Source organism: Uranotaenia lowii, chromosome 1, assembly GCF_029784155.1.
Source record: "Uranotaenia lowii strain MFRU-FL chromosome 1, ASM2978415v1, whole genome shotgun sequence".
NCBI classification, from domain to species: domain Eukaryota; kingdom Metazoa; phylum Arthropoda; class Insecta; order Diptera; family Culicidae; genus Uranotaenia; species Uranotaenia lowii.
In genome coordinates, this window is record NC_073691.1 from 133,591,271 (window position 1) to 133,619,186 (window position 27,916).

The 27,916-nt window shown below is 34.5% G+C and overlaps 1 protein-coding gene across 7 annotated transcripts in view; it reads left to right on the forward strand.

The window, feature by feature from the left end:
- LOC129740098 (neuropeptide F receptor) overlaps positions 1-27,916 on the forward strand; it is a 138,366-nt gene that overhangs the window by 65,582 nt on the left and 44,868 nt on the right. For all 7 annotated transcript variants that reach the window (XR_008736103.1, XM_055731707.1, XM_055731706.1 and 4 more), the window contains one exon: positions 4,898-5,492. Coding sequence is in view for 6 of the 7 variants with exons in the window: in XM_055731707.1 (XP_055587682.1) it covers positions 5,231-5,492 (262 nt within the window). In the remaining variant the exon portion in view is untranslated. The remainder of the gene's footprint in view (positions 1-4,897; positions 5,493-27,916) is intronic.

Genomic DNA, 27,916 nt, shown 5'->3' on the forward strand with positions numbered 1-27,916 from the left:
AGTCAAGAATGACACCCAAATATTTAACTTGATTAGACACGGTGATTTCGGAACCATAAAACAGCAGAGGGCGCACCCCGCGGGTGATACGTTTTTTAGTAAATAAAACAATATTAGTTTTTAGAGGATTAACTGAAAGTTCTACATGAGAACACCATCGTTCAACAGAGCGCAGAGCTTGTTGCATTATATCAAATAATGTGCTTATGCACAAACCTCTTACCAGCAGAAGATAATCATCTGCGAATCCATAGGTTGGTATTCCACGGTCATTGAGTTTTCTCAACAAGCCGTCTGCAACTAGGTTCCACAAAAGAGGTGATAGTACACCTCCCTGTGGGCAACCACGTGTGCTAACTTTTGTTATTGAAGCCTGTCTTAAAGACGAATGAAGATTCCTGTTACTTAGCATTGCTCTAATCCAGTTAGTTATAACACTAGGCACTCCATGAAGTAGTGCCGCATCCATTATTGATGTAAACGAGACATTATCAAATGCTCCTTCTATGTCTAGAAATGCTCCTAGACATGATTCTTTCTGTGAAAAATTATTTTCAATATTATGTACTACGTTGTGCAGAAGAGTTAATGTTGATTTTCCTGTTTGGTATGCATGTTGTGTCGCATTAAGCGGATGTTGGACAAGGCATTCTTGCCTGATATGATGATCAATTAAACGTTCAAGTGCTTTTAATAGAAATGAACTTAGACTAATAGGACGAAAACTTTTGGCTTCGTCGTATGATGATCGTCCCCCTTTAGGGATGAATTTCACGGCTATCTGCCGCCAAAGTTTAGGAATATATCCATGAGCAAAACTGCTTATCATTATTTTTCTTAATATGTGTTTGAAATGATCGAAACCTTTTTGAAGCAAAACTGAAAATAAACCGTCACTTCCAGGAGATTTGTATTGAGCAAAACCATCGATTGCCCATTTGATCGATTCTGTAGTAACTATTTTCCGAGCAAAATGCAAGGAATCTAGACTTCCAGAAAAGAACTCAGGCTCTATCGATGAATCTTGATCAACACATCCTGGAAAGTGAGTATTGAATAGACAACTTAATGTTTCTTCGTCGTTTGATGTATAATCACCACTAGGGGTTTTAAGGTATGAAACCTGATAATCTTTTGATTTGGCTAAGACTTTATTTAACCTACTTGCTTCGTGCAAGCCTGAAATGTTTGTGCAGTAGCTCTGCCAACTTGAGCGTTCAGCAGCTCTTGTTGCTTTCCGGTAAGCTCTGCGAGCCAACTTGAACGCATCAAAACCTTCCGTGCGCCTTCGGTTCCAAGAGCGTCTGCAGTTTTTTCGTAATTTACTGAGATTTGAGTTCCACCATGGTGTACTGTTTTTGTTGAATTTCAACGTTCTTACGGGACACGCTTCTTCATAAGAATTTAAAATAATTTCGGTGGTTTTTGCAACCACTTCATCCAACTCGGAAGGAGTAGTAATTTCAGGTGTATATCCATGAAATTTAATAGCAATATGCTCCAAATATAGGTCCCAATTAGTTGTTCTTGGGTTTCTGAATGTAATTGTTTCTAAAAACTCACCTGAGTGTTCAAAATAGATAAACCTGTGGTCAGAAATCGATTCTTCGTTAGGCACATGCCAATTTGAAATTTCCTGAGAAATTGTTCTAGAACAAAGTGTGATGTCAATCACCTCTTCTCTGTCACACCTAACAAAAGTTGGTTTATTTCCTACATTTAGAATTTCTAAATCAGTGCTGCTTAAATATTCCATTAAATTTAAGCCTCTCAGATTGATATCTGAGCAACCCCATACAAAATGATGGGCATTGGCATCACAGCCAATTACAAGAGGTATATTTTGTGATTCACAGAATGAAATGACATTTTTTAAATCATCCGTAGGGGATGATTGTTCATATGGTGAGTATGCTGAACAGTAGATGTATTTTCTATCAGGCAGCGAAACCTGAACGACGCAAATGTCTCTTTTTGTTAGATTGGGTATAAGTGTTGCATTTAAAGAATTGTTTATCAATATACATGCACGAGGCATTATTCGGGCATTAGTCATTCCAATTACACTGAACACAGTAAAGTTTGGTTTGAGCAAATTCCCTAAGTAAAAAGTTCCATTTCGGAAATAGGGTTCTTGGACCAAGGCGATTGATGCAGTTCCATTAAGGATTAAACGACATGAGTTAAGTGTAGCGGTTCTTTTGTGCTGCAGATTTATCTGTGCAACCTTAATAGAAAGCATTTCTATCAAAGAATTCCACACATATTTCCATCACACACAAGAACCACTGCACCTTCATATCAACGCATGAAGCGGGGTATCCCATACAGGATGAAAATTTAAAAATCGTGTGTATAATCTGAATCCCACGAGTTGCCAGGAAAAATACGGCCCTTTGCACCAGTGCCTGGCTATAGTGCAGACCTTAACAACGTTCTGCTTAAGATAGGATTATTATACACCCTCCTACCCCCACTTTGGGGCCCGCAGGCACAGAACCACCTTGAAGCGGGTGTTTACAAAATTTAGGAGAATACAACTCGTGCATGCGCATTAATAGCAATAAGCACAATTGGTGAATCCTCCCTGAAGAAACTTGGCTTGGAACCAAGCCAAGGTCCCCCCCACGAAAAGTTGCAGGTTGTATTATAGAATGGTATGTTTGGAATGTTAGTTTTGTAGAATTTCTGCATCTCTACAAAAATTAGTAAAAGAGTTGTGCAATTGAATGGAATAAAAACTCCTGGAATAGAAAGGCGAGAAGGAATACGATGTTTGTTTTTAGGTCAAATTAATCTTCATTAAAATAATAGCTTATTCATGTGATAAAGAATGAAACGATCAAAAAGTGCCTAACGATCGAATAAACCTTCTAAACAAACGCCGAAAACTCGTCAAGTTACTTGAAAAATTTCTTAATTCGTTGATTTCAGATATTTTTGAAAAAAAAAACTATTAAAGTTCTTTCCTTAGTGAGCTGGATTTTAAAATTTTCATCAAAATTTTGAAAGAGTACCGAAATTGTATCGTTGATTTCTGAATATCAGGAAATCTCGTTCAAAGCTATTTTTGACAATTGCAAAATTGTTTTTCGAAATTCAAATAACGCAATTCACAGACCTTAATTTCTTTCCAAGAAAATTACTGAAGATTCCATGTAAATTTCGAATTTATATGTTTTTGGGAAAAAATTACAACTTTTTCAGTATGTCGAAATTTGTGCCATGCTTTGAATTGCTACTGCAACATTGCTTTTACCAAAATATCTTCAACAAAGGTTTATAAGGAACTATTATGCCTGTACTTTATACATTACAGGATTTCTTCTACAAGTAACCGGGACGGGCAATTTCGAGTAAATTTTGAAAAACCTAAAAAACTCAGGACATTTGATTACAAATTTTTTACCCACGAACTGAGCAATAGACAAGTAAATTTTAACTGAATTCAGGCATTCATTCTAAACAAATACATACGTGCGAAAGGAAAGTGAAAGAAAACTAATTTAAACTACATCGGATCGGAGCTCATCAGCAGCGTTTAAATCGACGAACGAATAGTAGAACTAAAAGTGATCATCCAGAGCATCTCATTATTCGAGCTTAAGTTATTTTAAATTATTTATTAATGGCTGACCGGCGTGCTTTTCCTACTTACACCAAATAAATGAAATTCAGATTCATTGTTGTCATTCAGATTGAATTGTTTTGCGTGAATTATTTATTACCAGATTACAACAGAAATCAAATAAATCGCTATAGAATGAAACATGCAGCGCGAGCGATACAAATAAGACTTAAACATATTTTCTGAAACTTGATATTTTAATTTGATTCCAGGATTTGAAATTTTAAAGCTTTTTCAATAAGCTTCACAAATTCTTAAATTAATTTATTAATTAATTGATATAAATTCCCCACACTCTCCCCCTTTCAATTCGGGAAGAGCTCAAGAACTATGCCATAGATACGAAATATCTTGAGTATCTGAAGAATGTCACATGCCACATTTGGCTCCATTTGTTTGATAAGAGTTTTCGAGTTATGTCAAATTAAATAGGAATAAAGTCTGCCTCTTTCTTCCTGACATCGCCCAGAAGAAGGAGGTTCTCAAATTATCCATACGCAAACAATCTATCTTGTAGAATATGGACCCATTGCTTGTTTTGATCTCGATATATGCAAAAAAACTGGTAATGGAGCCCTCCTGTCCTTCACATCCTCCACTACTGGAATAAAGTCTCTAATAATCATACCCATTTTTTTTCGTTTCCAAAACCCTCTCATATCAAATTTAATCACATTATTTAGTTGATAAATTTGATAAGATTCACAACAAAACAACCCTTCCTTTCCTACCCTCTCCACACTGCAAGTTGTAAGGATTTCTAACAATCGTAGTTAGAGTTAGATAGTATCCTATGGATCTGTTTATATAGCAGTGGTTTTAACCTGGTTTTTTGTTTTGTTTTGGGCAATTTTGAAATTTAATAATTAATTAATTAATCCAAATCTGATTCCTGCATTTGACCCAACATAAAATTATGGATTTCTATTATTAAATCGATTTCTGAATCTAAATTTCAAACAAAAATTACCATTATTATGGACAGATCGAGTTTTTTTCGCATTTTGAGATTGCGACATTATTTTTGAGATGTTTTCTTTATGAAAATTAATTAAACTGAATTATTATTCTCCTCAGAGGTTACGTGCGTCGTGAATATCATAAGATCACTTCTCTCGCTCTTAATGTTATTTTTGCCTAACCAACGACGGAAGTCGAGACTTGTTCATGCGGAAAGAGAATAATTTTTGCCAATAAATGTCCTCTTTACACAATTCAGGATAGTATCATAAAACTAAATTCATGTTTGCTGCTTTCCTTTACTTCCAGATTAATCCGTTCTACGACCCACCACAACCGTACTCCATCATGGGCTTCCATATTTTTTTTCCGAGGTTCATTACCCACACTTCCATCGGCGGTCCTTGGAGTGTGATTAATTTGGAGCATGGCAATGTCCTTATGCTGAAGTAGGTACGAACAACGTGAACGCAAATTCGGATAAAACGACCTCCAGACCCAGCCGAAAAAGTTCGGAGTATCCGTCCATAGCAAGAGTTTACTTTTTGCGGTGCGTTTTTTTAATCTGTCCCTCATTTGAAAACCAAAAATCCACAAACTCAAGTTGTAGTGAGCTGAGTCACTAATGCTAATGCTCTGAAAATGGATATCGTTCTGTCCCGGTTTAACCTTTCGCTGGACAATGAGACAATCATGGGCACCAGCACAATCCGGCAGGGGCTCATCGAGCAGTACAGCACAAACCGGAAGGTAGACGATCCTGCCTATCACATCCTGATTGTGATGTACGGCATCCTGATTGTTTTCGGAGCCACGGGAAACAGTCTGGTGGTGATGGCCGTGGCCCGGAAGCCACAGATGCGAACGGCACGGAACATGTTCATCGTGAATCTGGCAGTTTCCGGTGAGTAGGAAAAGAAATGTAGCAAAAAAGCATAAATGCTTGAGGCTAGTACGTATCTAAGACTTACCTATATACTAATCTCAGTTATCTGTAGGGGAGAAGCGGGCAATATGCGTCTTTTAAGTAGAATACTTAATCAAATATTACATCGAATATGTGTACAAAACTATATACACATAAACAGACGTCTGTTTTCTAAACATTGAAGTAATTTTTATGTTGAAATCTTCTTCAGTTTTCGAGAAAATGATTTTATTTTAACTGTTGTCTAAAACGCCGAACCTCAAACTGTGCGGGCTAAATGGCAAAAATTTCTATTTTTAGGAAATATTTCCGTATAATTTCACTGGAAAAGTTAGACACTGATAACTTTCATACGACAAAGCTGAAGTATTATGAAAACAATGTTTTTTATAATTTTATGGAATAAATCTAAAGACAGGGTTTCCATATTATAGAGGCAGTTCAACCATAAGAAAAATCGAATATGTTTTGAGATCTTCAATTTTCTCTTGAAGTGTTAATTAGAACTTTTATTTGAAACTTTAATGTTAAAAATCACACATTTATTTAATTTAACCTGATATTTAGGGATAGAGGCATTTTACAAACATGATAGAGGGATACTTAAATACTCTTTTATTTTACTATCTAATCATTATTAAAGCTTCAAAAAACCCAAATTTATTTAACTTTTTAAGTACATTTATATAAGAGTCAAAAACCATCCAAGTTTTTGTTTTGACCTTCTTAACGAATCATTTTTAAAAGTCAAAATATTACATTAAATTTAATATGTGGTAGCAATAAAGCTATATATTTAAGTCATGTGTCTTATTGTTTTTTCCAGACCTGAATGTAAAATAACGGGTCTTTAAATAAACGAAAAAAATAATATCAAATAGGTATCAAAACCTTGTATGAATTTTGATTTTTTTTCAAGTTGGTAAATTCATAAAATTCTTTCTTGCCTTATGTTCAAAGCGTATGCATTGATGTGATATGCTGTCTAGTCAGCTATTTCCTCAAATAGCCGTAGGCGTATTTACCCCGATAGGCCCATTTAGGAACACTTTCCCCTATAGCTCCCTTTGTGTACAGGTACAAAGATACATGTAGGGTGGGTGTTCCTAATTCGGCATGTGTGCCTAATGTTAACATACCGTTTGATAAAGACTGTTTGTGACGTTATTTTCGACTTATCAAAACTAAAAAACAATTGATAATGTTACGGATCATCTGAACTTAAAGCATACATATGATTTGTTTCAAATTATTTTTAAGTTGGACGGGATTCTAAGCAAGTTTCTTGAAAAACTATCTTAGAAATAAAAAAATTAAGCTAAATTTTTCAACCAATTTTTTTTTGTCAGATGTTAATAACCATGATTTTTGTTATAGTAATGTTAAAACCATCTCTTTATACGGTAAAAACTAAAACAAATGCTATGGCTATTATAAGGAACATTTTTTTCAGTGTTTTCCTAATGTTGGACATAGTCTTGAGCACTTTGACTATATCGAAGTCCTAGCATGTTTTTGAAATGAATATTGTGGTGATGTTATAAACTTGCACCACACTGTTTGCATTATCTTATAACATTGCACCAATGTATGAATAGCGGTGCAAGTCACTTCGGAAACCACACTTGTGCTGCTGACGAGCGCTGACTCGGACATTCTCGTGTAGACCACCAAGCGTGGTACATCGGCTCGCTGTCACAAGTGGCGACGAAAAAAAAAAATGGTTACGCGTGCGAGTAGTTAGTTTCGTACTTTTGTGGGGATTAAGATTTCTCGAGAAGATAATTTATGCCGAGTGTTTTTATTAAAAGACTAGCTGATCCCATACGAACTTCGTTTCGCTTTAAATCATTGGTACGTCAAAATGAGTTTAGAAAATGAATTCGAAACATTTTTTCGACAATTTTGGGGAAAAAATTCAACAGTGTTTAAAGTCGCTACTATTACTATTACTTGAAATTCAAATTAAAATTTATGTGAGAGTGTTTTCTTCTCGATCGGTTGCAAAATCTAGACATTTTGGCAGAAACATGTACTATTTGTTTGTGTGCACGACTCTTTTGCTTGACCTTCACACTTAAATTGGTATCAATTAATCGCCTCCAACAAAATTATTGCACAAAACACTGAACTTTCAATAAAACCCTCTTTTTCTGTCCCATGGCCCGAAATTCGATAATTGAAACCAATTTTACGTTCATCAAAACTCCCTTGTGCCATTTTTTCTTTTAAAATTATATGTAAAATAACGTCAGGAACTTGAAAACAGTGATCAGTGAATATAGACGCCCCTTTCGCCGACCCTTGACAAAGAACATGCTACCTGGAGTCAATTGCTCATAGTTTATAACCCTCATCTGAACATTTTCATCTCAATCCGATGCATAATCAAGACAATATCGTGAAAACAGTGAGCAACTAACATGGACGGCCTTTTTTTTTTGACCACAATTCAAAACTTGAATCCTGAAATCAATTATCTTTTCTGTTAAACTCCTATGTGCCAATTTTCATTACAATTTTATGTTCAATCAAGAGAATATCATTAAAACAGTGAACAGATAATAACCCCTTTTGCCGACCCCTGAGTCAAGATTTGAAACCTGAAAGCAAAAGAGCGTCCCTCCAAACTCCTATGCGGAAATTTTCATCACAATCCAATGTAAAATAAAGCCAATATCGCAAAAACATTAATCAGTGGATATGGACGACCCCTTTTGCCGACCCCTATTCCTAAATTTGATAACTGTAATCGATTGCTTTTCTCTCAAAACACCCATGTGCAAATTTTCATTACAATCCGATGTAAAATAACGCCAATATCGCAAAAACATAAATCAGTGGATATGGACGACCCCTTTGCCCAACCCCTGACCCTAAATTTGATAACTGTAATCGATTGTTCGTCTCTCAAAACACTCATGTGCAAATTTTCATCACAATCCGATGTAAAATAACGCCAATATCGCAAAAACATAAATCAGTGGATATGGACGACCCCTTTTGCCGACCCCTATCCCTAAATTTGATAACTGTAATCGATTGCTCGTCTCTCAAAACACTCATGTGCAAATTTTCATCACAATCCGACGGAAAATAACGTCAATAACGTGAAAACAATATTTGTCTTGTATGGACGACCCCCTTCAGAAGGGGTCGTCCAAAAATCTAAAAACATTTTTCATCATTCCTGGTCCTAATGAGCATCCATGCCAAATTTCAGATCTCTAGCTCTTAAGACGGCTGAGTCTATAGAGGACAAACAAACAAACAAACAAACAAACAAACAAACATACAGATAATTGCTTTTTATATATATAGATTATAAGTAATCTAAGTGTCTGTCAGTGAAATAAAAAAAAAATGTGTAGATTGAAGATGAAAGAAAACAAATCATTTAGAAGGGTATTTTAATAGTTGATGCTGTTGTACATTCAAGAGAAATTGAGTGATTTTAATAGTGAATTCCAAGATCGTAGTTTGGAATTAAGTTGAAAGTTTTCAAGGAATGTTTTATTTTGATGTTTCCCTAAATTTTCTTATGATTGAGGTAATTGAAGTCAGAATTAAATTCCTTGTATTGGATAAAGCTTAAATACTTGCTGGTGCTCTGGATACAAGGTAAGCCAATTGCTAACTTATGCCATATTCGTTTTCATCTGGTGGAAAGATGGTTGTGCACCAACTGCTGTCATCTTCATATAAAAAAACGCTTTGACAGCACTTGGTGCACTACCGGTGCACCACCAGGATGAAAACGAATATGGCATTAGATATACCCGCTAGCGCATCCCAATGAGCTGTGCTGTGCGCTCATATGGAAGAACGACAACAAAAGCAACTGTGAAAGCATGCATCCCTTTAGCGAGCAAGGTCAGTGCCCGCCAAATAACTGTACTAATTCGCTGGGCAGCGTGCAGAGATAGGAGAGATTAGTGGGTGCATCTACAGTGCTTGAGCGGCACGATACAGTCCTTCAATTTAAAGCGTGAGTGGGTGCGGGTGATTCTGAGCGCTTTACTTGGAAATCATTTGTATGTGACTATATTGAGACTTGTGCTTGAAGGGAGGAACCTGATCATTTTTTTGAAAGTGTTTCACATATATTGAACGACCTTGATAATCAAAATAAATATCTTAGGTACACATGTAAAACTTTTGTAAATAGTCACAAAGTGGAGTTGGTTGGCAGTTTTCAACATGTTTAACTTTCAGTTTTTTCTTCCATATCATGTGTGTAATGTGATTGAAGGGTTCACAAGAAAATGTCGGGAATTATGAAGCGAAGAAAATGAAAGGTCAGCTTTTCATGGTTTTACATACGCATATTGATTTAGATTACGGTCGCGCGATTTCTTGTTGATTAGATTGGTAATAATTATATGAAAGAGGGGGATTGGTTTTCGGTTATTGAAGTCTAGGTTGAAATGATGTAAAATTTACACATTTTATCACGAGTTAGTGAAAGTGAGGCTTTCTACTAATCTGCTTAAGATCAATCAAATTTGGAAAGTGTTTGCTCAGAAATGGTTTTGAGTGAAGTGACGATTTGATGGAAAATAAGGTCTGCTCAAAAAGGGTTTTGAGCAAATAACGAATGTGACGTTTTCACAGAAAGTGTTTTAAGCTATACTTAATTAAAAGTTTGCTGAAATGGATAAAGGTAAATCTGATTGATAAATTTTCTCAGTCACCAGAGTATATTAATTCTTTTTGAAACGTTTTAATTATTCATTTGTGTGTGAATGAATGAATGAATGAAAAGAAATATTACGTTTTTCCCAAAAATATGTTTCCTACGTACGTCTTGTTTATTGATAAATTACAAGTTAAGTACCAGTACGGTACCTCTAAAAAAACAAACGAGTTGATAACAAGAGCTGGATTGGATACAGGAAGACCAAAAAAAACTCGTAACGGTATAAGACGAAATTTCAAGTTTATTAGTTTACTATTGGTGATCAAGTTAAGCATAACCTTAATAGTATGAAACTGATATTTATAATAAAGAAAAATCAGCTGAAAATAGTTGTTTGTTTGTTGATTAGTTTTGAAAATCTAAAAAGACTAACTACGTAAAAATGTGGCGAATCGGTGATTTTGAAAAAGAATAATCTTTGATTATGTCTTGTTAAAATGTTAAGTTGCCTAATTTCCTGAGATACTTTGACACTGATTTGTTATCTGCAGATTATTTTTTATTTAACTATCATCATAAATAATGCTATTATAATTAATCTTACCGATAAAAATCACAGATTCGCTTTTAAGAACTCAATTGGGAGGAACAAAAGAACATTTCAACATCGGTGTAAACTTCAAAAATCCTGGTTAATACAATTACATTTGCAGCGTAGCAAAAGCCGTCAGCAAACGAATGAATACAGCAATGCAAGTGTGCAGAAGATCTTCTATAATCATGCATAATAGAATACTGTCGAAGCTATAGATGCTGCAGAGTAACGGAAGAAAGTAAAACGCAATGGGTTTTCATTGAGGACATGAAGGAGTAAAGAAAGCTGCTTTTTAAATACGACAATCATATTAAGTTTACTCGGAACTAGCTTCGAGTGAAAGTTTGCTCAGAAATTGGTTTTGGGTGAATATAAGTGAGAACAGTTGTTTGAAAATTATCTTTGGTTTAATAACTAAGAAATGGTTCTTGGCAAAATTAAGAGATTGTGTTCTGTATATGTTTTGAGTCTATTATTATGGTGAAACATACTCAGAGTGGGTTTTGAGTGGCTACTTTAAATTAGGAGACTAATTGAAAAAAGACTCTGTTGGAAAATTTATAACCTAAAGAACGAAAGTAAAAAAAAAAGGTTTTTTTTTTATTTCAATCAATTTCGATTGCTATTAATCGCGACGGCGACCATCACCGAGAAGTGTGCAGTTGAAAGAAAAAAAAATAACGTTTCAAAGGTTCCGGTAACAAAATGGTAAACATTTGGTTTTGGCTGTCAACTTATTTGATCAATTTTCGTTCTTTATAACTTCAATTTTGAATGGTAAATTGAGGCGAGTAAGATTTTATTCATATTTAATTCTTTTAATTTCACAATCAAATCAATTTTGGAATTTGCTTCTGCGATTTCAACCACATGATTTCAAAGTGTACATATTTCTGCAATGCATTTTAACGTGTGTATAATATAGTATATTGAAAAGAAAATTTGAAGGTTTTAGTTTTCTTTCTCAGGATGTGGACTTCATAATGTTGGCAATAAGAGAAAAAGGAGAAGAAGATGGTAAAAAAAGATGAAAAAAAGATTATTTGAAAAAAAGTACAAATTATATTCGAAAAAGATTTGGCTGTTATTATTATTTGGCTGGAACATTTGCCCTCATAAAATAAAGTTTTGAATGAGCTTGTGAAACATCGGGAAGGTACGATGATGGGTGCTCTGTACCAAAAACTTGTTTCAGTTGGGCGGAAAATCTTAGAATCAGTTAAAATTTAAAAAAAAAATATAATAAGGGCATAAATGTGAATTTTGGAATTCGAAAAGGATATAAAACCGAAGAAATAAGAACGAAATAAAGCTTCCCGATAAATTTGACAACGTGAATGAACAAGGTTTTGTTTGTAAAGATCAATTATGATACGGCGGAAAAAAACTTTATAAAAATATATGTTCTAAAGAAAATAAAAATAGAAAAAGGAAAACTTATCCCAAAGAGGAGTAATCTGCTAAGTTGTTGTGCCACATAGGTTCATTGTTTAAACTGTCAACATATTCTTAGTAAACAATTTAAAATCCTAGAACTAATAGTTGACTTAATAAATGAAAAAAAAAGATTGTATTGTATGAGGTTTATGTTTGCTATGCATGTATTTCTAGCAAGGCAGCAGCGGCATCAAGAAACTCTTGCTTTGTAAAGTGTTTAAGATTATTATCAGCAAGAGAGCTTACCGCTTTAAGAGGAAAGGATCAAATTTTCCTCATCAAAAGAACATAATAAACAAACTGTGTGAGGTTTACTTTGTCCACAAAATGAATATATAGAGATATTTGTTAATAAATATTGTCAATTTTGCATTAATGGAATATATGCCTTTGAGAAAGTGAAGTGGAATGGTTGCTTTAAATGAATTGCAGACGTCACGAAATGTGTAAGAAATCGTCACTATGTTCTGAATGAAAGTTTCGTGTATAATTTATTATGTATGGATATAGTTCAACTGGAGATTTTGAGTGAAATATCAAAAGCAAATAAAACTTTTTAGAAGCAGCTTCCAGAAAAAATAAATGAGTAGTCGATGTTTACTCAGAATAAGCTTTGAGTGAAGCTACTAAATAAGTTTGCTCAGAAACAGTTTTGGGTGAAATAAAATGGCGTGTTTACTCAGAATCAGTTTTGAGTGAAGAAATCGAATGAGTTCACTAAGAAAAAGTTTTTAGTGAAATAAGTGTAAAGTTGACTTAGAATCAGTTTATTATAAAATTATTTAACTGGGCGACGCTCTGTCTTGTTATAAAGATGTTGGAGATGTGCAGAAAAAGAAATCGGTTTAAGAAAAGAAGAAGAAAAGAGTTTGGTGCGGAAAATTCTACATCATCAAGATTTATCGAATACATTAGACAAGCAACAGGAAAATGTATATTGTCAATAGTGCTGACATGATTCTTCAAAAATTGAAAAAGAGAGGAGAAGAGATAGAGGTTCTCATGATTGAGTAAGTGTGTCATTAAAATACTGAATATAATAATATTACAGAAAAACTACATAATGACATAATAAGTATTTATTTGCAATCGGATGCAAACCAGAGTGATCGATCTCCCAGAAAGGGTGTAAATAAAGAATTTAAAGAATAAGTTTCATTATGTAAGACGATTCCAAATATGGTTTGGGATTTAAGGGAAATACCAAATTATCAAGGTTCAATAAGAGGTTATGATTGTGGTTTAATCATCATAAGGAACAATGAATATATGTCAATTCATTGAGATATGTGCGATATTATAAATGAAAGATCCTTAAAAATATTATACATTATATCTACAAACTTCTAAGTTTATTGAAAGAAAATAAATTGGAAAAAATGGGAGATGTGGTGATGTTATAAACTTGCACCACACTGTTTGCATTATCTTATAACATTGCACCAATGTATGCCTGCGGTGCAAGTCACTTCGGAAACCACACTTGTGCTGCTGACGAGCGCTGACTCGGACATTCTCGTGTAGACCACCAAGCGTGGTACATCGGCTCGCTGTCACAAATATGATTGACGTTAAGTTGTTAAAACTAATCCTGGATGCCAATCGAGCCAAATGCGCCTACAGTCGTTCCACGAAATCGCTGACAAAACAACAAATCTAATCAAAGCATTAAACATATGCAAACTCAAAATTAGAAAAAAAAAAGATTTAGACAACTATTGATGTAATATTTTGACCTTGAAAATTATACGTACTGAAGCTCGAAACAAAAAGTTGGGTTTCTTATTCAGTTGAACATTAAAAGTACAACAAATTTAAGGTCTTCATGAAGAATTTACAATGATTAGAAAGCAGAAAAAAAGAATGTTTTTAAATACCCAATCATGTTTGTAAAATGACCATATCCAATAAACAGGTAAAACGGAATAAATTTATGATTTTTATCATTTAAACTTTAAATCAAGGCTCAAATCAACATCCCAAATAGAGTGTCCGTCCCGGGATTTCCCGGTCGGGAATTCCAGGGAATTTGTAAAATTCGGGAATTCCCGATTCCCGGGAATCATAGTTTCATTCCCAGGAATTCCCGACATGTATGAAATTATTTCTCTGGAAAAGCCTGATAGCCTTCGGAACCATCTTTGATCTTTGATCTTTTTGAAAATCTAGTCATACAAAACTCATTGAGAATATTCCGATTCCTGTGGCAGTAGACATTTTGCAGCCTTGGTGCATTTTTTCTTAAATAGATAAATTTAAAAAAGGTCATATGGATTTCCAAACCGTTTTCATTGAACGAAAACCCACAACACTTCGAACAATATTTGAAATGTGTTATGTGTTTTCTCGAAAGTAACATTCATGCACTTGTTTCCTTTTGGCTTTGAAAGCCAGGTGAATTTAAAAACTTAAGAACACATCGCTTTTTTCATATGAAGAGCAAATTCAAGACACGAATGCCGCAGAGATGGTAAAGTGTCTCAAATAAAACAAAAAAAAATATGAAGAGCAAATATGCAAAGTGTTCAGAAAAACGAAAAAAAGGTTAGAAAATTCAAACAAATAAAAAGATTTTTTATTAACCGACAATTACATCAATGAATTCTTAATTTCACTTATAAAGGCTATTTAATAGTTCGTTTGACTGTATTCAATTTATCGTTGTTGAAAAAAGTTTGATTTATTTGATTACAAATAAGTTTAAAAACATTTTGTACAAATGTACTCTTCATGTTGAACAAATTATGGGCTTGTATGCACTACAGGTTTGAATCAAAGTGCATATATTTTACATGTATTTGAATATTTCCCGGGATCCCGGGAATTCCCGGGAAACAGGCCATCAGATTTCCCGATTCCCGGGAATGGAAAAATGGCCGGGAAATGGACACTCTAATCCCAAAAGAGATCTGAAGATCTCAAAACAGATTTGTTAAAGTTTTTAAAATGGTTGAACTGATTGAAAAAAAATGGCAACGCCAACTTTTGCTTTATTATATAAAATTATAAAAAAAACGTAGATTTTTATAAATTACAGCTTTGTGATATAAAAGTTATCAGTTTCTTGGATTTCAATTAAATTTCTCGAAAATATTGCCAAAGAAAATGTTTTTTTTTCTAACAACATCAATAGGCGTTTGGCAATTTAGACAACAATTAAATTAAATCGTTTTCTCGAAAATTAAAGGTGATTTTAACATAAAAAGTAACTGTAATGTATAGAAAACAGATGTCTGCTCATGCGTATTTAGTTTTTTTTATTCAAATTTTAGTTAATATATTCGATTACATCTGTATTCTGCTTGATAGGGGCATAAAGCCTGTTACTCGTCTATCAGATTAAACGACAAGAGTTTTAGTTGAAAAAAATGCTCGAAGTAGAGCATATTTACATTATCGATCTTCCAGAAATGATTGGAGAACAACGGGAAAACTTTTTGAAGTCTGCTAAAAACCAGTAAAATCGAAATTCGTTACATGTAAAGGTGATACGGTCAAAATTTGGTCAATATCAACTTGACGTATTTCTTTCAATTTTGCATTTAAAAAACGTGAACACCCCTAATTTTGAAGGTGTGTGTGTGTAGAATGTTGCTTCTATTTTGATTTTGGAATTCAATCTTCAGTTGTCAGAATGCCGTCCAAGGAAGAAGAGCAGCGTATCAAAATTTTGCTCGCGCATCGCGAAAATCCGAGCTACTCGCACGCAAAGCTGGCAAAATCGCTAAAAGTTGCCAAATCAACCGTTACAAATGTAATTAAAGTGTTTGGGGAACGTTTGTCGACAGCCAGGAAGTCTGGATCGGGGGGGAAATCGAAAACCGGAAGCCGCTGAGACGAAAAAGAGAGTTGCTGGTAGTTTCAAGCGAAACCCTAACCTCTTTCTCCGAGATGCCGCAAATAATCTGGGTGTATCGTCTACAACCGTGCATCGAGTAAAAAACGAACCGGACTATCGACTTACAAGAAGGTAGTGACTCCAAATCGGGATGATAAACAAAATACGACGGCCAAAGCGCGATCCCGGAGGCTGTACACGACGATGCTGACGAAGTTTGACTGCGTGGTGGACGACGAAACCTACATCAAAGCAGACTACAAGCAGCTTCCGAGACAGGAGTTTTATACGGCAAAAGGAAGGGGACAGGTAGCAGATATTTTCAAGCACATGAAACTGTCAAAGTTCGCGAAGAAATATCTGGTTTTTCAAGCCATCTGTACCTGTGGCTTGAAAAGCAGCATTTCCATAGCTTCCGGGACTGTCAACCAAGAAACTTACGTGAAAGAGTGTTTGAATAAACGTCTGCTGTCTTTCCTGAAGAAACACGGTTGTTCCGTACTGTTTTGGACGGATTTGGCATCTTGCCATTACGGTAAAAAGGCCATGGAGTGGTACGCCGCCAACAACATGCAGGTGATTCCCAAGGACAAGAACCCTTCAACACGCCAGAGCTCCGCCCAATTGAGAAATACTGGGCTTTTGTCTAGCGGAACCTAAAGAAGACCAAAAAATTGCTAAGGACGAGCAGCAGTTCAAGGCAAACTGGCTTTCTGCGGCGAAGAAGGTGGACAAGGTGGCTGTACAAAATCTAATTGCAGCCTAACTGAATATTTTTCCTGAATTTTATACTTATTAAACTTGAAATAGAAATTTAATTTCATTTTTTAAATAAACGATTTCACCGATTTACACGCGTATTCCCTTGACCAAATTTTGACCGTATCACCCTTTAATTGGTTATGATATACTGGCTAGGAGAGGATCTGAAGGGACGGAACCTTTCTGTGGAGTATCAACTTGTGCACTTAACAGTGAACTTAAAACTTGGGATAATTCAAAAATAAAATTCAAATGACTTGTGGCTATTGGTGCTAGGCAATCAAAAAGATTTATTGATTCAAAGAAAACTCGCGACATTTTAAGCCTGTCGAAAAGTGATCTGAAAACAGTTACAGACCTTTTAACAGGGCATTGTCCATAAGATTAGTTTGCTTTTCGGCTTTTTCGCAGATGAAATCGGGACACATATGGGTTGTTCCTCAGGCCTTTTCAAGTGTTTCTGTCAAATTTGAGATCTATTGTACTGATTTCTGTTCTGCTTAATGAGTTTTTGTGAAAAAAGCAAGAAAATCTAAAAAAAAATTTAATTTTTTTCGGATATAAACTCATTGCGCAGAACAGAAACCAGTTCTTTAGATCTCAAATTTGGCAGAAATATTTGAAAATGCATGAGGAACAATCCATATGAGTCCGGCTTTGATCTGCGAAAAAACCCGAAAAGTTAACTTGCCCAGCAAACATAACATCGCATTAGAAATGTCAGCTCAACTCGTTAACAATGTTAATGCGAATCGTAATTCTTACCAAACCAAGTAAATGATCGTAAAAATGGTTAGTTAAAGTCTACCGACTCGTATATGACAAAATTGCGCCATGTTTGCAAATTTGTCTCCCGCGTGTGGGATTCAAGTGAGAAAACAACCTTGTTGTTCTCTCTGCGATTAGCAGTGCAACCAGATTTCTAAAAATCAGAGGGTCCGTTTGGTTAAACTGTCCAATGAGAGAAGCAGCAAATATTGTCGCTGGCAACGGTTTGCATGCATTGAGAGCAAAACTTGCGCTCTCTCGCATGCTGTCAGGATGTACGGTAAAAGGTGTTGTATATCGTCCAATTTTTGCAACACTTATCGCATAAGCCAGAAGTTAAAAATATTTATGTATATTGCCTCCACTTTAGTACGTAAATGCTGTTTTTTCGAGTTATATAAGATGATTTTATAATGTATATGAAGCGTATAGCAAAGTTGGTTGAGAAATGTACCTACAAAAATGTTTGCTGGGTGTCTATTGTCAATGCAATTACCACCTTAAAAAATTGCCAAACTCAGTAATGATATGTGCCGGTTTTGTAAAACTGAAGTAGAAACAACAGAGCACTTAATGTGCGACTATGGATATCTTATGTTACGACACATCGACTAAAAGTTTTTGGTAAGCGAATCCTAACGTCCGATGGTCAAGGTTGCCGAAAAAAAATTCAGTGTTTTTGAGAAAAATGATTCTGACTTTCTGTGCTTTTACCCAAAAATTCTGTGATAGTTTTTTGTGATGCATCAAATTTTTCAAATTTTCGCAAATCAGCCAATAAAAAGGAACGGACATATCTGGTGAATTTTTTTTTTTTCATTTTTAAGAGAGAAAAAGGGGTGGGAGCTGTTGCAAACAAGTCTACAATAATTGCTGTACCTCCTCTTACACTTGAATTTCATTGAAAAAAATCAGAGGTCTTTTGAAAAATACGTAAATTAGGTATGAATAGAAAAAATGTTAACCTTATTTTACAAATGTACTTATTTTGATAATCTTTAATAAAGGGTGGCCATCCGTCCCGCAAAAGCGAGACATGTCCCGCTTTTTTGTTGAATTTCCCGCCGTCCTGCTTTTTTCTCAAAATGTCCCGCTTTTTTTTTCGCGGAAAACTTTTACAAAGTTCACTCGCTTATACTAGAAAACATCAAACTTAATCCTCAATTTGATTTTTTTTAAATTCAATTAAACAAATATGTCCGATAAATATATGTAACAGTAATAATAATAATAATTCATTGGTTCAACAGAAAAAAACCTTCATAAGAAAAAAACGTTTTTTTATTTCAAAATATTTAGGCAGCATTTTTCATTGGGTTTATAAAAAAAATACTGGATAACTCGCATTACAGTAAGATTCTGATTCAGATAACAGTTCTTGAAGCACGTTCAATCAATATGCTATGTGAACGTTTTGGTCTAGAAAAAATATTGTATAAGTTGCTACTGAATGATTAAAGATCTTAATTTTTAGCCGGAATCTTAATAAAATTGCCTTATATTATACAACACTTTTTTGGATTTAATTGTCAAAAGTAAACAATGATGGAAGTTTTCAAATAAAAAAAAACTGTGGAAAATAAACGTGCTTACGGCAGAAACCCGTATAAATAGAAGTCATGTAAGAAAAACTAAGCAAAATCAATTCGCGTGAAAAAACCTTAGTGTACTTTCTCCGAACAAGTTTGGCAGATGGTAAACCACGTATAAGTTTTGCAATACAATTAAGCTTTTTCAAAGAGTTTCTCAAATGTCCCGCTGGTTTCAGCTGTGTCCCGCTTTTTTTTTGAAATGTCCCGCATTTTTTCTTAAAGAATCTGGCAAGCCTACTTTAATACAACTGAAATTTGTGAACCTATAATATTTGATGCGAGAAAATGTTGAAAAAAAAGAAGATTTTCATAATTTGTGTAAGCTGCAGTGATTGAAATCCTCACCAATTTTCTCATCAGAGGCACCCAGCAAACATTTTTGTAGGTATATTTCTCAACAAACTTTGCTATACGTTCCATATACATTATAAAATCATCTTATATAACTCGAAAAAACAGCATTTACGTACTAAAGTGGAGGCAATATACATACATATTTTCAACTTCTGGCTTCTGCGATAAGAGTTGTTAAAATTGGACGATATACAACACCTTTTACCGTACACCCTGACAGTATGCGAGAGAGCGCAAGTTTTGCTCTCAATGCATGCAATCCGTTGCCAAGGACAATATTTGCTGCTTCTCTCATTGGCCAGTTTATCCAAATGGACCCTCTGATTTTTAGAAATCTGGTTGCACTGCTTATCGCAAAGAGAACAACAAGGTTGTTTTCTCATTTGAATCCCGCACGCGGGAGACAAATTTGCCAACATGGCGGACTTTTGTCATATACGAGTCGGTAGACTTTAACTAACCATTTTTACGATCATTTACTTGGTTTGGTAGGAATTACGATTCGCATTAACATTGTTACCGAGTTGAGCTGACATTGCTTATGCGATGTTATGTTTGCTGGGCATTCAAAATACACACTTTGAGGCCTCGCATAGCTATACAGGAGACGATACATATACATTCATTCAAACCTCCCCCCATGAGGAGGATCTGCTCTGAGAGACACTATTCGTTTGCTGCCCCGAACGAACTCTCTCAACGTTCGGTTGCTACATGATGCTTGAAGAAGACGAGGCACACATACTCATTTACGTTCTTGAATTTGAATAACTCCAGCCGATAGCTGTCGTTGAGGAGAACATCTTCAACCTCGCCGCAAAGGTTGAGGCAACAACAAAAACAACCGAGCTTATTGCGTTGCACGGCCCGCACGCAACGTATTGTGCAGAGGGGGGAGGAAAAAGAAACGAAAAAACTAGCTGCCTGCGTGCGGTTGCTGTGCAATAATAGCAATAGCAGAAAAACCTCACGCATTCGATCCAGGCACAAACGAGGAGACTCGGGTTCGCTCTGTCTTTTGAATTCGGTTCCCTCAAGGTTGTAACAGGAGATGAGTGAGAGCCATTCGTTTGGTTTTTTGGATTCGCTGCCTCGAATGTATACCGCTTCTTGAAGGCGGGCCATATTGAGAGCGTATGCATCATCGGTTTTGTCGTTTTCGCTGCATCAAAGCAACCTTTGCTTCCGAGTAAAGCAGTGAGCGAGAGAAGGTTGATCAATTCATGCTCAGCAAAATTCAATCACTGGTAAGCTGGAAGTTTTAAAATTATCAGCAGGAATTTTTGGTAAGAAATGTCATTTTTAATGAAAATAATATAAATGTTGCTAAAGAAGAAAATGAATAAAGTAAAACTATCAGGTATTTATTTTTTCTAGGCTTCTTCAAATCAGCGCAAGGCTCACAACCGAATTTTAATTATTCTAACAACTGAGAAAGGTGTATGAAAATAGTTGTAATGAATATAAAAGTGAATGCAAAACTCTGATGTTTTAATATTATTCTGAATAATTTATTCGGAAATATTGTGTTATAGTCATCAATTATTAAATACCATATCCATTGTCAATTTATTTTATATCTATCTACCTCTCTGGTAATATAAAAATATCAATTTATTTCTGAAATGAAAATCCGATTCCAATGCTTTTGGAACTTTGTATTCATCAATTTGATTTAGAATTCAAAGTATACATTCGAGATTTTTATTTTTATTCGAACTTAAACGAATGAAAAACTAACCAATTTGAATTGGATTTCAAAATGTTCAACTAAAATATCGGAGAACATCCGGAAATCCGTCAAAAATTCTGGGATTTTTTTTCATAATATTCAAAAGCAAGGAAGAAAAATAAACATATGTAAAAAAAATTATTTATCAGGTCACTTCAGTGAGGTTTAAATCTAATTTTAAAATTCCGAAAAATGTAACACTTAAAAAACGCATTCGTCTAAAAATAATGAATTTTGTTAACTAAATTTGAAACTTTGGTTTGGTTTTGCTTATATTGTGGATGAATCCGGGCTAAATCTGGCATTTTTGAATAACAATCAATAAACAAACTTCTATAAGCTACTTAGAAGTCAAAATTACTCATAGTCTTCGAGAAAATTGAAAATTTAATATTTTTTTTTCTAGATCTGTGTTATATACAAAAGTTTTGAAAAAAAAGCACATGAATTTAAACCTGTTTCCAATTGAATCTTTAATTTCTCAACAAACTACCTTCAATTTAGAAATCTGAATAACAATTATTGAATTTAAACTCTCACACCGTAAAATTTAATGTTTGATCTATGTTACCTTTAGATCTATTTTGTCTACGCTACCTGAACTTTTTAAAGGTGTAAGATCTGAAAAGGAATAAATGTCCTCGGATCCAAAATTTTAATTCTGTTTTTTTTTTTAATTTCATTATGTCATTTATTTAAAATTCAAAAGTAAATGATGCTAAATTGAGGACTAGAGCAATTAATTTTTCATTTTGCAATCTAATTTATCCGAAATTAAAATTTTTTTCTATTCAATTATATTTAAAAGCTTTTTATTCTAAATTCGAAGATCTGTAAAGACATTTTAACTTTGATTTTGGAATCATCGATTTTGAGAATAAATGAAAAAATATTCCTGATAGGGAAGCTTCCGTTCCCCGAAAGATGAATTAAAAAATGGATTTCGATCCAACACCAACATTTGTGTTCTATAAGGTAACTGGTTCTATTATATGATCAATATACGACAGTGAGTTTTTTTCCTTATTTTTTCATTAAATGAATGCTTGCGATCTACTGATTCAGTTAATTTATGATTTTTTATTTTCTTATGAATGTTGTTGATGGGATATGACGACATACACAAATAACTTAAAACATCTGTTGAATTTTTAATTTTTTTATTGTTATTGAAATTCACGGAATGAATTTCAAATCATTTCAGTTATAAAATTTTGTTTTTGCTCTGTCTTAAACTTTCTAAATCCAGCTTTTTTACATCAATTAACATTTATATGTAAAAATTTAACAAGTTTTCAAATGTATTCTACACAATATTTCCATACAATACCAGTTTGTTACCAATTCGTCATTGAAATCATCTTCTTTACAAGTAAGTTATTCCATAGCAAATGAAATAAGAAATTTCTAAAAATAGGTTATTATTGTAAAATGTTCTTTCAAAAGCGAACAATTTTATTTTTCTTCGTATTTTAAGAAAATCACAGTTTTGTGCACTTTCAGAAGAAGCTTTAAATATATGAGGTATGTATAAAGGATTACAAATAACGGTAAAATTGTTATAAAACACTGATTAAATATTGTTCTCTTCTTCCCGAGCATTTTAACTTTCTTTCCATCTTGTTTTTATCATGAAAAACTTTTCATGGTTGTTTGCTGTAGATTAACGTTTGAAGCTAATTGATTTTTATTTAAAGGTATCGAAATGCCATAAGTCTACAATCATAAATTAAATGGAAGTATGTAATCGCTCGGAGATGAATTATAACCACATTTTTGTCGGTAACAAGCCAGAACAAACCATCGCATGTAATTGCTATAAACTTTGTACGGCTTACAAATCAACAAATGTCGAAGAATGAAAAGCACAAAGCGTCCAACAAACGCGGTGCTGCCATAATGCTAGACCTGTCTTTTGCACGAACTCAACCTGCCATCGTGGAAATTTTGTAGTTAATTAAGGTCCCTCGTTAATTGTTATTTACGACACAGCAAAACGATTCCCGGACTCCAGTGATCATTTCCTTTAACCCGGTCCATTTCGAGCAACGTCGATGGAACTTTTCCCAGATGTACCTGAACCTTCCTCAACGACAGCAAATGACGATGAAGGCCAATATCATCGAGGGTTTGGCATAGCTATGTAGGTGGAAACGGAAAAGTGATGAAACTAACAAACCAGCTAAGCAATAAATTAGAAAAAACTCCCCAACTCAACCCCAATTTCGCCTGGATTTGTTTGGGAAAGTTCTTTCGAAGCAAATTGCAGATAGTGGGTACCGTAATCCGGGGTAATATTGATAACTTTTTTCAATATTTTTCGATTATTTTTTCTGTTAAGGGAAATGTGACATGTTTTATATTTTTAAAACCAGTACTGGACTCCTATGAACGTAAAACATGGATGCAGAAATTTATTGGACCTCTTTAAATATGATTTAAAAATCGTTTTCGTCGCTGTTCATAATTTGATGCTTTGGGGTAACATTGATCAGTCTTTATTCTGACGGTTTTAACGCGTTTTCTTGATCATAAAGGATATTTCAAAAAAAAATATTATCGAAAAAAGAACTAATATGCTGCCTACATTTAGGGGCAAAAATAATTATAATTGCAAAATAGTTAGAGCTTCACATGACAAATGAAATTTTACTTTCACACATTCCCCTAGGCCCTCCCACTATTTCCATTTTCATTTTTTTCTTCAAAGTTAACGATTTGATAGGGTTCCTATCCATTTTTCCAATACGGGCTTACTCTTGGAAAATGTCCTTATTTTTTTAATATCAAAAATATATCATTAAATGACTATAAAAATAGCACTATAACTGTTCATATACAAAGAAAAGAAGTTGTTCTTTCACCTTAAACAACCCGTTTGCTTCTAAAAGCTTGTTGGAATCATCAGGAAAGCTGTTTGTTTGCGAGCCTTGAAAAAATAGATATTTTAAGATTTTGAAATTAGATTTTTTACTAACAGAAAAAAATTTCAAATACAAACCAAATTTTGCCTATTTGATACTCAATTAAAAGGCTTTCAAATGTAGAAAACAGTTTTCAAGAATTAAAACTATAGACTGAGCTATTGATGATGATGTGGAAAAGTTTCATGTTGGTCAAAGTTACCCCGGTGATCAATGTTACCCCGTTTTACGGTACCTAAATTTTTCATGGGGGAAACACTTCCGTAGATCAATATTCATGCCGTATTGGTCGTTACTCTTCTTAATTTATCAATGAAAAATCTAAAATGTATCAACTAGAGATGTAACAAATATTCGGCGCTGAGCACCACCACATAAGTCCAGTCTGAATAAAATGCCAATATATTGCTAAAAAAACCTCCCGGATTTGCCCGAATTTTCACACATTATTTTCTGAACAAATAAACAATTTCAAATTCCTTTTTGAAAAGTTTTGATTTGAGCGCTTAAAAACAATTATTGTTAGTTTTGATGAAAAATTAATTTTTTTAATCCATAGATACGATTTGATCGCTGTTGAAGTAAAACGATGAAAAATTTCAATTTCTAGTAATATTTTTTCACTTTCCTCTTTTTTTTACAATTTCATTGATTTGAAACGGCTCGTACCGTAGGTTTAACCCTTTCCTTCTCACGAGGTTTTTCACGTTTTAAAAATAGAAATATTGATTTTCAGCTAGATTTCTAGAACAAAAGATGCATAATTTAAGCCTACTTTAATGATCCATTTGATAAATTTGGGTTTTGAGGTGGATCATATGTGCTCCATTGGGAAGATAACAACACATAGGGTGCAAATGAAAAACAGGAAATAATTGCAAAAAATATGGAATTTCATCACTTCATTGATCACAAACTAAAACGATTCTATTTGATGAAAAACTTCTTTGGTATACACATCCCTCGAAAGTCTATTTATTGAAATATCTGAAATTTTCATTTTGCCTTGAACAATTGGTCGCCATGACACTTTGCGCAAGGCAAACAAAACATGCCGTTTTTCGAGAAAATCTCGAACTTTTACAAATATTTTGAGACATGTGGTCATTTAAGCAGATGAAACAACTATCCTGAAGCGATTTTTTTGTTGACGAAATGATTTTCTTGAGTATTGATAAGATGCTTCACAAGAAGAAAAGTACGTTTTGTTCCCAGTGTATCACCAGTGATCCACTTAACTTACTCAAAAATTTATATGTTTTAGTTGAAATCTAAGTAAACCATCATTTGATCCTGCTTGCATAAGCAACCTTCTGCACGTCAGTATTTTTATTTGAAGGAAATTATAAAAACTTGTCAAGTTATTGAGCAACAAATGACGACTTGATTTAAATTCGAAAAAAATCCGACTTTTTGCAGCTTTTGATCTGCCAAGCAAAACCTAGCGAACCGATTTTCTTCAAATTTTGTGCAATGTTTCTTCACTCATATCTACACGTTTGGTGAAAAAATGGTGTTGATCCAAAGCGTCCAGCTCAAATGCGAGCTGAGCAAAGTTGTGGATCACCTGTGCTACCATGGGAAGGAAAGGGTTAAAGGAGCCAAACTCTTGTTTTTGTATTTACAATTCATTATTTAAAACTAGTATAGTTGAAGAAAGGAGAAGAAAAGGGAAGAGAAATTTATACACGAAGATCAATAGATTTTAGGTAAAGATATAATTCAAACATGTAGTCTAGGTCTATCGCAGCCAACACTTCCTCACTGGCACGTTAGGAGGTTTCCTTCGGGCCCGAAGGAAGTCTATTAAATTCGCTCTGGCGATAAGATGGTCCTCACAAGACCAAACAAGATGTTCGATGTCATGGTAACCCTGGCCACAACGACACAAATTGCTGCCAGCGAGATTTACACGAGAGAGTAACGCGTCTAAGGAACCATGGTTGGACATGAGACGGGAAAATGTTCGAATAAAATCCCGACTCAGGTCCAATCTATTGAACCAGGGTTTAAGGCTTACCTTTGGGATAATCGAGTGAAGCCACCAACCCAACTCATCCTCATCCCATTTGCGCTGCCAGTTGACAAGAGAATTTGTCCTAACCAAAAAGTAAAACTCGTTGAAGACGATCTCACGCTGATACGTGTCGCTTTCCGTCGCCCCCACTTTTGTCAGAGAGCCTGCCTTCTCATTACCTACTATCGAGCAATGAGAGGGAACCCAAACAAAGGTGATGGAAAAGCGACGTCTTGTTAAAGCACTCCAAATATTCCGTATCTTCTCAAGGAAGTACTGCGAGTGCTTTCCCGGTCTTTTTGAGCGGATTGCTTCAACAGAGCTGAGACTATCCGTTACGATGTAGTAGTGTCCTACAGGCTGTGAAGCGATGCTGTCCAAAGCCCAAAAAATTGCTGCTAACTCTGCTATATACACAGAGCTTATAAGATGCGCTCGTTGAACACTCCAAATCCTGTTGATTCCTCTATAAGTGGCCCATCGGTAAAGTACATTTTATCAGTACGACGTATCTATATTAAGCATCGAAAACTCTGGGAATCAAAAGTGGACGGTGAGAGTCCGGATCCCACGAATTTCTTGCTGCATAGACAAATCAAACTGGACAGAAGAGTTGTCGTAGTCTGGGATGAAAACACGAGTTGGAGTATACGAAGAAGGATTTACCTGCATGAACATGAAGACATGGTTTGAAAATTTTGCTCAAGTAGTCTTTCGAAATTTACAATCGCCAATGGGCTCAAGACCTCACACCTGATGAGGAATCGGAGTGATAATAAATTGAATCGATCTTTTAGTGGGAGTATACCTACTTTCCTCTTGTTTGGTTTGTAATAATGCCTAGATTTTGTACAGATTTGCCCTAATTTTTGCCAAATTTTTCAAAACAAAATATTCCAGACTTACTCAGTCGTCTAGAACTTACATGTTCAAAAATCGAACAATAAAATGGATACAGGTGTAGATACAGTGTGTAGCCCCTTTTCTTTCATTACGATCTCATAGAACTTAGATTAAGATATTATGAAAAATTTCAAAATTGGAGAATTAATTTTAACTTTTTTAACCAATTTTCTTTTTTTTTTCGATATTCTCTGATACTACTTCAATCAGCGAATCTTTAATTTTCCGTGTGAGAGAGTATTTATAAAAACTGATTTTTGAATTTTGTATACCAAAAAGACTTTATCTAAGAAATCTCTTGTTATAAATATCACTTTAGAAATGAAAAAAATTCACCTGTTGTTGAATAGAAGAAATTTTTAGGAAACTTTTCAATTCAATCAATCACTAAGGCCGGAACAAATTTCAAAACCTTCTTTTGTCACTCTGAGTTGAAACATTGCAAGGGCGGGGGGGGGGGGGGAGTGGCAATAAAAAGTGATGCGAAAAACAAATAATTGGAATAAATTGCACAAAAGCTTGTATGCAACAAAATTGCATACTATATCATTGCACAATCCTATAAATCAAGTAATTTTTTATCGATAAAATCAATAAAATCAAGAATACACATGGTGGAATAACTTTCATCTTCCATTCATGTTCGGATACTTGAGTTTTTATCTAAATTTCCATGAAATACTTAAAACTTTATTTATTTCCCCCTTCGGGTTTTTTGGAAATCTCGACGGGGACGGGAAGGGGGGGGTTGGCAAACGAAGAAATTGATATTTGTTCCAGTCCAATCAATAATATAATTATTTATTTAGCATGAGCTTCTTCATATCAACGCAAGTTAA